The sequence below is a fragment of the Phalaenopsis equestris genome, unplaced genomic scaffold (genome assembly GCF_001263595.1).
Source record: "Phalaenopsis equestris unplaced genomic scaffold, ASM126359v1 Scaffold000002, whole genome shotgun sequence".
NCBI lineage: Eukaryota > Viridiplantae > Streptophyta > Magnoliopsida > Asparagales > Orchidaceae > Phalaenopsis > Phalaenopsis equestris.
The window spans coordinates 77,717,121-77,731,079 of record NW_018164444.1 but is presented as its reverse complement, the minus strand read 5'-3'; the positions used below and the strand labels follow the sequence as shown (position 1 = coordinate 77,731,079).

Here is a 13,959-nt window from a genome sequence, read left to right as displayed (position 1 = left end):
GATTGTCAGCAAATAACCATTTCATAGCATATAATGCACAATAATGAGCTAAATCAGCTATCAGGCAAGCCATTATTACTCCATCCCCGAAGAACATTCCATGAAACAACAGGGCATTAGTCCGGCCTCAGTCCCAATTTCTTCCAAGAAAACTAAAAAAATAAGGTGAAAATTAGAATTGCTAAAATCTGCAAAAATTAAAATGGCATTTCTCCCCTTAAGAGTAATCATACAGAGAAATGCTCTTGTCATCCGAAACACTAGCGAGCCGACCCGCTCGAACGCCCGTCATGCCAGGCGGACGAAAAGCCACGCTCCAAACTTGATCCGAGTGGCTACTCATCGTCTGCACCGATGCCCTCATGGTTAGATCCCAGAGCCGGACGGTCCGATCGCTAGACCCCGTAGCAATGGCTGCAGCATCTGGGCTTGCATCCACACTCAGCACCCAGCTCGAATGCCCGGACATGCTGGCAACTAAACTTTTGCCCTCAGCATCATACATGTGAACATGGGTGTCGTCACAGGCCGAGAAGACGACACGATAATCCAAAGGGGAGTACACAAGCGATCGAACCGGCATGAAATGGCCTTCGAGGTGGTGGAGGAACTTCGCACGATGAACATCGAAGACGCAAATTGTGCCATCCATGGATCCGCAAGCTAGCCGGCTGCCGTCCGGGCTCCAGGCAACGGAGAGCGCGAACTTGCCGCCGCCGACACGGTCGGAAGGACGAGAACTTTCTTGCCGGGGAATGGCTAGCGAATCGATGAGCTGCCATGAGGATGTGTCCCATAGCTTGACTGATGCACTGCTGCCTCCGGCCACTGCTAAAATGGTGCCCTGAAAAAAACCTTGTTATTTTTTTATTGGGTCATTTACATGCATATTACACGATTCATATGTATTTACGTATCAAACTCCTAAATTTTACTTTTTATATTTATACCACCCAAATATTTGCATTTACATACAAACCACCCAATTTCTATGTATTTACATATCTAACACCTCAACTTTACTCTTTTCATTTATACCGCTCAAATATTTCATCACATAAAAAATACCACCATTTTAACTTGTAAAAAGTGAAATAGACCTTTTCATTTAAAGGAAAGGTGGTATGTATGTAAAAATTAAAGTTGAGTGTTAGATATAAAAATACACAGGAATTCAGTGGTATGTACGTAAATCTTCCTTTAAAATACATCTTTTCGTGTATAGGTAGGTGGCATGTATGTGACAATTGAAGTTTAGGTGTCAGAAATGTAAATGCATAAGAATTGAACTGTATGTATGCAAAAGTTTTTTTTATTTTTTTTTCCCTTAATTTGTTCAGGATTATATTGATATGGATATAACAGAATATGTAACAAAAGGAACTTACATAACTAAAAATGTAACAATCAAAGAGGCAAATGTTCAAATGTGTACATTTTTCATTGTAACATCATTAAATGGATCAGGGATCGCTTGGGATCACTTCTACTTTTTATTTTTTATTTTTATTTTACTTTGTTTTGTTTATGCTTTGATTTGAGATAAAATATATTTGGCATATGTGATAAAGATATGATTGCTTTTGAAAACACTCAAAACACCTAAAATTTATTTCTCAATCACAGATTTCTGTACCTTGCCTTTTACATTAATTAATTTGCATAACAAGGTTACATAAGCTCAATTCAAACTAAAAATGGAAAACAAATGCTTACTCAAAATTCATTCGATTTCAAGTCAGCTTAAATTCTTCTTTAATTGATTAAAATTGACTAAAAAATACTTAAAAAAGTTTATAAAATTTTGGATATAAAATCATCATGACGACATCGAGGCGTTCGTCATGTAAAATACAAACATAAACAATACAAAATGATTATCCATCAGATTGCAAAGTTCAATCACTTAATAGTTGAAAAATAAACAAAATAAAATGACAGAGAATAGAAGTACTATATGCTCAAAAGTCCCAAAGGAAGTTGCAGCATAAAAAAAAGCACAAGGCAAAGGAAGGGTCTGCAAACTTGAATCAGAGAAGTACAAGGCAAGGAAAAGGAGCTGAGAGTAGACGAGGATTTCTTAGGTAAATAGCTTCAATGGTTTAGGAGTAGCAAGTTCAATAGTTTAGGAGTACTAGGTGCAATTGAAGAAGAGTTAAGACTGATGCTTCGATGCTAAGTTTCCACACCAGGCAACAGTTATAATGAGTGAAGTATCATTGGTTACTAGAAGTTAAAAATCAATTACTTAACCTTTTGGTTTTCATGTATTTTCAAAAGTAAAAATAACTGCTTTTCATTAGTTTTGATTAAAAAACAAACAAACAAAAAAATAAACAATTCATGAATAAAATTGTGGACGAGAAGCACAAAAAATTGCACCTAACGATAATGGGTTAGTACCATATAAGGTATGCCATGCGCAAAATCCAAAAGATGGGCTTTTCAAAACATATTGACAAAAGCACCGCACAATAACTTAGGGCATGTTTGGGATTACTTTTTAATTTTGTTTTTGTTTTTATTTTTATCTTTGTTCTTAAAAATATTATTGTTTGGTGTATTTTTTATATGTTTCTATTTTTTAGTTTTTAGACACAAATGAACTTATTTTTAAATTACTCAAAACAACTTTTAAGTGTTTTAAAGGGCCATTTGGGATCACTTTTGGTTTTTATTTTCTATTTTTTATTTTTAAGTTTTTTGTTTATGTTTTGCTTTGAACTAAAAAAAAAATATTTGACTATTTGATTGAAGTGTGGTTTAAAAAAAAAACACTCAAAACACCAAGAAATTATTTTGAGTGTCTTAAAAAAATTGTCAATTTATTTTTAGGAAATAAAAATCATAACATATCAAATACATACTAAACGAACATAATTTTTAAAAATAAAAGAAAAAAATAAAAATAAAAACAAAAACAAAATTAATCCCAAATAAGCCCTAAGCGTTTCTGAAAACAATCATATCATATTAGATATGTCAAACATGTTTTATTTCAAAATAAGACATGAACAAAACAAAATGAAAACAAAAAACAAAAGAGATCCCAAGCGGCCTCTTTAATGAATATGTATACCAAGTTACTGATAGCCAGAGTTCAATGATAAACCAATCATAATCTGAGTAAAAAAATTTCATGCTAGTCAAAGTCAGGAGAAAGTTTCTCAAACTATACAACTGTTCTTAATAAATGATTAAATTTACAATAAATACCAAGGTTTTAGTGACTGAGCCAAAATTCAATGATAAACCAGTCATAATATGAGAAAAAAATTTTCATGCTAGTCTAAGTCAGGAGAAACTTTCTTAAACTATACATCTGTTCTTAATAAATGATTAAACTTGCAAAAATTGTAATAGAAATTGAGAAGATATAGTTAATCCCCCTACCAGCATATAATGCCTCAAATGCCAAATTGAAATATAAAATCAAGACTTTCTCAGATATTCGGGCCACACATCAAACATATATGTCAAAATTGCTGCAACATACTGTTATGTAAAGGCCGATGATCTACGCTATTAAGCAATAGAATGAGAATTACTTTCTCATAAGATAGAGAGGAAGAAAGAAGCACGTAAGTTTCCTACAAAAAAAAGCGAAACTAGCACGGTGATCATCTTAAGTTTCTATCAAGGCTCAGGATAACAATCCAGAAATTCCATTTGTAATCTTATAATTATCATTGTCAACTTGAGAAGGCTTCTTTTTTTTTATTTTTAACCCAAAGCATATGTCAAGCCCTCATTATCTTTCTCCTAATTGCAGTTGTAACCTAGTAATTATCATTGTTCTCCTCTTGCATAGCCATCAAACGTAGCGAAGAACACCTATAGTGTTTTTTTTTTTTTTTTGGTTTCTTTGACAAATTTTAGGAAGAAGCTCCTCCGTTTGTGTTAAAGAGGAGTTTCAACAATACAAATTTAAAAAGCCAATTGACATTAAACTAAAATGATTTTCATAGGAGAAATTTGAATCAATTATAATGTGAGCAATGATAGGCGAAGGGGTGCGGAGCCAATGCCAATCACCCTCTTCAAGTTGTTTTTCTTTTAAAATTAGCCGCAGGTGGGGGCAACTCACTTGATGAGAGAAAGCAATTTGCTTATGCATGAATGGTTCGATTTGATTATGAATGATTAAATTTTTCTTATAAGAGAAAATTGCTTATAACTAAGTAAAAATAGAAAATCTAAGAACGAATATTATAGAACCAAAAAAAAAAAAAAAGACCGGTCATAAATTTATGAATGTTTCATCTACAAAATATGATAGTTTCATTTTCTATCTAAAATTTCCCTATCCAAAAGTATTCATTCTGAATAGGGGTGAAATCAAGTCAAATTTGAGAGAGCCAACCTAAACTAGAAATTGAGATTTTATATTTTGGTTTATGACGAATTCAAGATAAAAATTACGCGACTATTTTAAAATAGAATTTACAATTAGGGAGTTTGTGAAATTAAATCAAATGATTAAATAAAAATTGTCTTTTTAGATGAGATTGCTCAATTCTCGTGTGACACTAAATTAGGGTTTGAGCAAAAGCTCCCAACATTAAATCTAAAATTTGATAGTTGTTTGAGTCAAATCTGAGTTCAAAAAAAAAAAGATCAAATTAAAGTCATCGTTTAGGCTAACCTAAGCCAAAATGTTAAAATTAATACCTAAATTTCTAAGAAGATTATGCGTCTCTCTCTCTCTCTCTCTCTCTCTATATATATATATATATATGTGTGTTTCGAATAAATTTAAAATGCAAAAAAAAAAAAGATCAAATTGAAAGGATATTAAAAATCTGATTTTAAGCTGAGCTAACTTTGTTAGTCCCCAACTTGATAAAAGCCCTACTTAGTTGAATAATAAAATCTTTTACGATGTTTAAGTTTCCAACCCTATTCACTTAAACTTAGAGAGCTGCAAATAATATGAACTTAAGTGAATATTCTCAAGAAAATAATAGGTTTAGTGGAGTTCTTTCTTTCATAATGTAAGGGATATTTTTGTATATGAAGGTTTTGTTGACAAAATAGGACTATCACGATTCATATGTGAAATATCCATAAATTAGTGACTCAAGGAAAATAATTTTTTCTTTCTGGGAGATAAATGAATCCTTATTATGTGTATCCCCTAGTCAAGTTTAATAACTTTAATCCTTACTAAACTGCTGATCATGCTTTGTTTAATCTCTTCACCTTGATTATTACTACAAAAGCTCAAAATTCTACTAAATGGAACATACGATTGTATTACTCAGCCTTAATCTATAATATCATGTTTAAAATTGTAAAATCAAAACATGCTTAAACTGTTCATAAAAAAATTAGAGCAACTTGCTCATAATTTAACATTATATGGATTATGTTGGCATGTTTAACGAAAATAATCGTCAAAAGAACCTTTAAAATTAATATATTGTTGATTAGTCAGACCAACCAGCCTAACATGGAAAGTGGACTAGTGACAACCCTCCAAAAAGCCAACACGTCATGTCAAGTTGGTAACCATTTTTTGTGAAGATTTAGGTAAAATCGAGACAATTTGCATTATACAAATATTGTGATGGGAGTTTCTTGTTAAATTTATTTATAAGTAATTATAAAGTGAATGTTCGGCATTGAATAGTGTAATTAGAGTGTTACTTATGAGCTCTATGGCATGATTATCATTGTTTAATATTTCTTAGTCTAGTGATTTTTTTGCATAAGATTAATTTATTTGATACAATAGTGGACACAACTTTTATAAATATTATCTTGATAATCATTCTGTGTTGCCATTTATGTCATAATGAATAAAAGTTACAAGTTAGGTTTGCATTGCAAGCTCTTCCCGTGTCACTAAATGAGTACAAGTTGCACATAAAGTTCGTCTAGCAAGCTTGTCCCATGTCATTAATGCGTATCAAATCAACCAAGTTGACTGAAATACAGTCATTGCAAGAGCAATTCATAACCAATTGATTTTCTTTGGGGCGGGATACTAGTTTGTCTTCAATGGTATTTTGATTTGAGGCATTCTACTGGAAACATGTTTGGTTTCTCAATTGCAGGTCATTGCATTTCCTTTCAATTAGTGATTGTATTAGTCCTTGATTATAATATATTGGTATTATTATTCCATTATTAAAAAATTAAAATTCATGCCTACTAAGATCGCTGAGTTATCTTTACAAATTTCTTGCCTTGGTGATGTAAAATTTCCTCACTTGCCTTGTCTTCAAGAGCAAGTCTAGTGAATTGAGGTTAAGTCCCTTCCTCATGACTCGTAGTTGGACTGCACTGCTTTTTGAACTTGGGGCGCGTTATAGTGGGATTAGACCACAATTTTGCATTCGACTCAACAACAAGTGGGATTAGACCACAATTTTGCATTCGACTCAACAGCAACAACAGCAGCAACAGCAGCAACAAGCCTTTGTCCCGCTAAGTAGGGTCGGCCACAGGAATCCTTTTTCTCCATTGAGTCCTATTGAGTTTCATATTTTCATTTAATTATAATAGATTAAGATCATTTTTATACAATATGCTCAAGTCTTTTTTAGATATGTCTTTGTCTTTCCTAATATAAGTCGGATCTAAAACATCCACTCTCCTAACTGGATCATTAGATGGTCGATGTTTAATGTGACAAACCATCAAAGAGGACTTTCTCTAATCTTGTCCGCCACTGGAGCTTATACCAACCCTACATATTCATGTCTTATTTTTTCTCTAAGTGTCAAGCCACTTTTCTACCTAAGCATTCTCATCTCAGCAACACTTAACTTTGTTTTATGCTTCTCTTTTAAAAGCCAACACTCTGCGCCATAGAGCATTGCAGGTCTCACCACTATCTTATAAAATTTTCTTTCAATTCTAAGCGGTACTTTTCTATCACACAATAGGCCCAATGCATTCCTCCACTTCAACCAACCAACTTGAATCCTACTAGTAACATTCTAATTTATATTGCCATCACTTTGAACAATAAACCCGAGAAATCTCAAACGTTCACACCTTATAATGTTTTGATTACTCATAGTTACAACTCCATCACTAGAGCTACTACTACTAAAATTACATTTCATGTATTCAGTTTGAGATCTACTCAAGTGAAGGCCGTTAAACTCCAATATAGACCGCCATAATTCAAATTTTTTATGAACTTTTTCTCTAGTCTTATCCACAAAAAAGGATATCATCTACAAAAAGCATACACCAAGGTACATTCTCCTGTAAATGTTCAATAAAGGCATCCATAACTAAAGCAAAAAGATATGAGCTTAAAGCCGATCTATGATGTAATACAACTGAAATAGAAAAATACTTGGTCAATCATCCTATTCGAAAAAAGTAACAGCTCTACCATACATATCTTTAATGATTTAAATATTTCATATCAACATATTTCTTCTCTAGAACTCTCCAAAGAATTTCTGTTAGAACCTTATCGTAAGCTTTTTCTAAATCAATAAAAATCATATGTAGATCCTCCATACTCTCTCTGTACTTCTCCATCAAACCTCTCAATAAATGTACGGCTTTCATAGTAAACATGTCCGGCATAAATCCAAACTGGTCATGAGAAATTTTTGTATCATGTCTTAACCTAAGTTCAATTACCCTTTCTCACAATTTTAAAGTATAACACATCAACTTAATTCCTCTATAACTTGCACACTCTTGTACATCCCCTTTATCCTTAAAAATGGGGACCAAAATACTCTTCCTCCACTTCGCTGACTTTTTTTTACTTTTTAAAATAATATTAATGAGTTTAGTAAGGCAAGAAATTCCCAAATCTCTTAAGTATTTCCAAACTTTAATTGAAATATTATGTAGTCCTACCGATTTTCCATCCTATATTTTCTTTAAAACCTCATCAACTTTCTTTTACTAATATGACGGTAAAAATAAAATATTTTGTTATTATTAACGAAATTGTATTCAACTCAAAAATTTCCCTAAATGCTAATATCCCAAATTCTGCTAAGTTTACTTAAATATTAATAAATTTAGGATTGTATCATTTATCCCATGGGATAAAATGGAACTTAGTATTGCTTTGGAACTACTAGTAATCCAAGGTTCACTTCTAGTAAAGCCACACCTATCCCTAGAAGTACTTCTTCTATTGATAGTTGTGAAGTTTCTCTTCAGACAAAAGAGTGTTGGAGTACTATAGCTATAGTCCAACTCCCAGCAATGCTTCTTTCGAGAATGACCTCCACTCACCTAATCCTCCACTGTTTAGCATCTTTTGCTTGATAAAAATAAATCTCTCTTTCTACATTAAAGAATTAATACGCCGCCTATCTATAAGTAGTATCATTGCAATTGAATATAGTTTATTAGATCTTACATTACAATAATTGATAAATCTTTCGATGGTCATGTTGCCCAAAGATACGAAAGAAACTAAACTATTTTCGAACTATGTCTTTCAATCATAAACAATCTTTGGACCTGATCTCAACTACTTCAAAACCATTTGTACGGAATCCATTAAAAATTATAGCTCCAAAAAATAACCTCCCAGAACTTGTCCCAAGGAATCATTGTATCAGGCTTGAAGCTATTATAGTGATGGCCCACCCACTAGTTGTTAGCGCCATCACAAAGCTGAAATAACAGCAGCTGTACCTGTTACTTCTTAGGGCACTTCAAAACACAGCCTTTCATTGATATCATAATGCCAAGCATTAGCCTTGATAGAGCTAACAAAACAATTAAAACTTGCAAGATATGTCTTCTAGATCTAATCCATATATGATCTACCATCTCCTTCACTACTCTGCACAGCCACTATAACTGTTTAAAGACCCACAACCACTTGGTTTAATTGAATTGTTTGAGCACTTATTGGCTAGTAAAATAAGCTCCACCCATAAAATCCTAAACCTAAACATAAACCATTTTCTAGATCATCATATATTTTTCTTAAATTCTCTTCCAAGTGCCTCGTAACTAAACCTCTCAACCTCACCATTCTAGACTAGGTCAAAATTCTTAGATTATGGAACTTAGGTAAAAGCTAGCTTCACACATCATTTTAGCTCCATTAAAAAGCTATATGATGTGCTGAAAAAATGAATATAGTGTAAAATAAATGTAGTGTAGTAGTCATGTATTGTATTTGAAATAATTTAAAGTAGTTTGTGTTGACTTTATGAGCCCAATCATACTCTAAATGTGTTTTGATGATAACAAATAAATGTTGGATGATTCAAATGTGTTTGTCCTAACTATTTCAAAAATATTTCAAACCTAGGAAGCTCAGTCAAGCTTGTGGAGTCAAGATCATTAGAATTGGGTAGTTTGAAGAAGTGTTTGGGTGTGAGTAGAATATGCAAATAATAAGCAAATAAAAGCTCAACATCTTTAACATACTCATATCACTTAATTTGAATCACTCATTTAGCTTGAATCACTCATTGCATATCTTGATAACCTAATTTTAAAAATCACTCTTAAATAAGTATTTTCTATATAAATTGATTACAATGTTTAAAAATTTATATCTCCACACCACGATTGTATTTTTATCTCATTTTTTGGATGTAAGAAATTATCATTATTTATAAAATTATGGCTTGAATAATTTTTTAATGTTATGCTTAATTTGAAAAATAATATAAGGAAACATTTCTCTCTCATAAACAATCCAAAAAGTAAACATTTCACATATAATGAATATTTTTAACGAAATAAATTATTGGAAATAATTTATAAATAATTAATAATAATTATAAAATGAATTCCTACATAATTTTGATTAAGTTTCACTCAAACATATATTTATTAGTCACACTTAAGTTCTAGTTAAATTAATTTGATCAATTGTAAAATAATTACATGATTTCATATGTTTTCCTATAACCAATTTTTCTTACTTTGTTTTGGCCGAATTTTTGCATAATATGTAGGCCTAAATACTTTTGTCCAAGTGTATTAAATCTTTGAAAATTTATTTAGATTTTTCTATACTTTATTTTTACTCTTTTTTTAACCAAATCTTGTAAGCTCTATTTAAATTTTGCACCTATGTGGAGAACAAATTTCATCATGTTTGAGCTAACCAAATCATGCCCCATGTGCACAAATTCCCTTGTTTATTGATTAGAAACTTACCTAATTTCATTTTTCTTCATTCCCATGGCTTAATCGCTTGAAATCAAGCACATGGGAATACAAATAAGACTTGGTTCAACACCCAAATATGCTTGGCTGAAAATCTGCATTTAATTTTCTTTAATTTGTTTCCTATTGTGTTTCCCTCCTTTGAAGACATCTTTGGACGAATTTTACGCCTCATTAATGCTCTAAAACATATTCAAATCTTTACCAAATAATTTTGGCCCAAATTTACCATATCTTGAATCAATGCAATTTTTTTCCTTGTCTCCCTCCAACAATTCCTTGTCTTGGCCAATTTTTTTAAAGAAAGGGGAGTGTTTGGATCTTCTTTGTGCAGCACTCTTGTCCTCTATCTTTGGCTAAAAATGCTAAGTCTTCCTCAACCAAAACTTTTTTGGTTAGAGAAAGATCTCTTAGAGAAATTTCTTAAAATCATGGGTTCCTCAATCTCACATCAAAGTTTTATGTAAGCTCTATATTATTTTATTTAAAATACTTGATTACATGAGATTGCTTGATGAAATAATTTGATATATTTTGAAATTTAAGTTTTCAATTATTTCTTCATTCTTATTTTGGTGGTAACAGAATTTGCCATATTATATAGCAATTCATTTAAAAGTTTCTTTGTTACTTATAGTTGGGTTTTGATAGCTTGTCAAGTGAGTTTCAAATCCTAACTGAGAATATTGCACGATTGTTTAATCAATTTTAAAAGTGCTAAGTTGTTGAAATCTTTATATTGAAAAGATTACATTCTTTTTTAGATTTTTGTGTGTTTGTTTCATTGTGTATTTCATATAAGCACTCACATAAACTTCACATACCAACTTAAGCACTTCTTGCATTTGTCTTGTTAATTATTTTTAGCTTGGATTGAATGAAAATCCTTTTAAAATTATGAATGTGTGAGATTAGTTGATTGTACTATTTTATTTTTATGTATTATATTGTCTCATTGTATTTTGGGTAGAGCTTGCCCGGTGTAGGAAAGCTTGGTGCTTGGGGTTGTATTTGTCTAGTATAGGAGAGCATAATGTTTAAGGTTGTAGTTGGTCGATGTAGGAGAGTACGGGATATTGATTGTAATCTTCATCTGATTAGTGAAATTCCTAATTAGGGGTGACAAGGCATGGACGTGTGTCGATCTTGAGTTCGGTCGAACAACATAAAAATCTTTAATTTTGTGTTTTTTTCTGCAATATTTTATATGCTTGGCTATTTTCATTTGTTTTAATTAAAAATATTGAAGACTTTAAAATTTAAATTTTCTACATAATTAAAAACAAGGATTTTGAATAAAAAAATATTTTTTTACCCAATTCACACCACTATTAGGTGTCATAACATATATCAGCTTGGTCTACAACAACAACAACAACAACAAAGCCTTAATCTCACTACGTGGGGTCGGCTACATGAATCGCTTTTCTCCATTGCGTCATATTTAGTGCCATATTTTCATTTAATTCTAAAAAATTAAGATCATTTTTTTATACAATAAGCCCCAAGTCTTCCTAGGTCTACCTCTGCCTTTCTTAGCATAAGTCAAATCTAAAACATCTACTCTCCTAGTCGGATCATCAGATGGTCGACGCTTAATGTGACCAAACCATCTAAGACGACTTTCTCTAATTTTATCCGTCACAGGAGCTACACCACAACATTCAGCACCATAGAGCATTATTCAACTCACCACCGTCTTATAAAATTTTCCTTTCAGTCTAAGCGGTACTTTTCTATCACACAAAAGACCCGAAGCATTCCTCCACTTCAACCAACCAACTTGAATTCTACTATTAACATCCCTATCTATATCACCATCGCTTTGAACAACATACCCGAGATATCTAAATCGTTCACACCTTCTAATAATTTGATCACCCAAAGTTACACATCTATATCAGCTTGGCCTAGTGTAAAATAAATTCAAGACTTGACATTTTCTTGTTTGATTTGAAGAAATATGAAACAATGTAAAATATGTGACGGGCAAGCAACAATGAGGGTAGAGGCGGCCAGGGATGCTTGCAAGCGGAGGGGTAGCGGTCAACTACTGGCAGATGTTGGGCAGTTTTAAAGGGCCGATGACGGGCATTAAGTAGCATATGAAAATTTCTGTCAGAGGGGAGGCCAGCAGTAGGCTAATGTAGAGGGGAGGTTGGCAGCCATGACGAATCAAGGGTAGAGTGATTATAACTGATTTACGATTTATGTATTTACCCAATCCTACTTGCAGACAAACACCCCCTTAATTTATCAATTGTTCCGGACAACTATGTTATGCATTTATTTAGCTTGTTACCTCTACTTTTTTTAAGAAAACGTATTGCTTTCATCATGACAAATTGACAATCTATCAGTATTATTATTGCACTAATAAAAATCATATTTGAAAATTCTCATAATTATTGACTTATTTCTTTAAATGCCTTGTCTTGGTGATAAAAAAAATGTTTCGGTTAGCCTTAACCTTGTAGTTTATCCAGTGAGTTGAGGTTAAGTCTCTTAATCCTGTTCTTTGTTACCAGGGTTGCTGCCTTTGTTTCAAATCATTACTTCTGCAGTAAAATAGTGAAAATAGGAACAATAAACGGTCTTCCCCCCTAAAAAACTTAATGCAGCAGAGTGATCAAGGTTTAAACAATAAACAAACACTAAAGAAAATATTAAAGTCAAACCAGCACAACGCATATCAGCAAGAAAACCTAAGCAACTATCAAGAAAGAATCAAGCCCGAATAATGCACCAGAACAGAGTTCTCACCTTCGGGTCGAACTGCATGTTCCAGACCTCAGAGGGCGGCGCCTCTAGAGTTGCAATAGAACTGTTACTGTCAACATCGAACACCCGGATGAAGCTATCAAGGGAAGCGGAGGCCGCGATCACACCGCCGGGGTGGGCGGCGACTGAGATGACACCGAGGGCATGGCCGCCGGACGGAGGCCCCGCAGGTGATAGGTCATCAGGTCGCCATAGACGCACTGTCTCGTCGAGTGAGCCCGTGAGAAGGATTGCCGGTCGGTTATCCGTCGCCGGAACCCACGCGGATGCCCATATGGACTCATCGTGGGCGTTCTCCGCTGTCTTCAAACCGGCCAATTTCATCTTTTGATCGAAGAAGGGTTGGGGGTTTCAGTGTGTTGGGTCGTTTAGGGTTTGTTGGATGCCCATATGGACAAATTGTCATCACACTCAATCGACTTTGATTTATGGAATACATATATGGGCCAAAAGGGTGTTGCTGGATCAAGATAGCTAAGGGTGGGATGATAGAGTCATTTTTTTTTTATTTTGGGAAGGGCGTGATCTTGGACATGTCACTCATAAAAACTAAAAAAATATTACATCAGGACTCTGCACTTAGATTCACTTGTGGAGTCCAATAAAATCACTCAACGTGGAAATGACAGAAAAAAAATCGGTCTGGTAACACTTGAGAATATTTCCCTACTGTGTTATTTTGTATTATTAAGACAATAACTCATCAATAACACTTGAATAACACACAATAACACCTGGATAACACACAATAATACCTGAATAACACGGGAGTAATATTCTCTTGTGTTACCGGACATTTTTTTTTCATCGCCACTTTTTTCATCGCCGCGTGGTGTGATTTCATTGGACTCCACACGTAACTCTACGTGCAGTTTTCTCCATAGTTTAAACAATAAACAAACACTAAAGAAAATATTAAGTCAAACCAGCACAACGCATATAAGCAAGAAAACCTAAGCAACTATCAAAAAAGAATCAAGCCCCAATAATGCACCGGAACAGAGTTCTCACCTTAGGGTCGAACTGCATGTTCCAGACCTCAGAGGGCGG

At 33.2% G+C, this 13,959-nt stretch overlaps 1 protein-coding gene across 1 annotated transcript; it reads right to left on the bottom strand.

Annotated features, from left to right (window-relative positions):
- LOC110028901 (WD repeat-containing protein VIP3) lies at nucleotides 1-13,348 on the bottom strand. The gene is made up of 2 exons (XM_020730949.1): nucleotides 12,892-13,348; nucleotides 1-844 (listed from the first exon to the last, which is right to left on the bottom strand). Exons 1-2 carry the CDS (start codon nucleotides 13,231-13,233, stop codon nucleotides 218-220), a joined length of 969 nt encoding a protein of 322 aa, XP_020586608.1. The 5' UTR covers nucleotides 13,234-13,348; the 3' UTR covers nucleotides 1-217.
- Nucleotides 13,349-13,959: the final 611 nt, after the last annotated feature.

Coding starts and splice junctions, on each gene's coding strand:
- LOC110028901 (XM_020730949.1), bottom strand. CDS start 13,233: ATGAAATTGGCCGGTTTGAAGACAGCGGAGAACGCCCACGATGAGTCC. Junction 845..12,891: donor ACATGCAGTTCGACCCGAAG/GTGAGAACTCTG, acceptor GGTTTTTTTCAG/GGCACCATTTTAGCAGTGGC.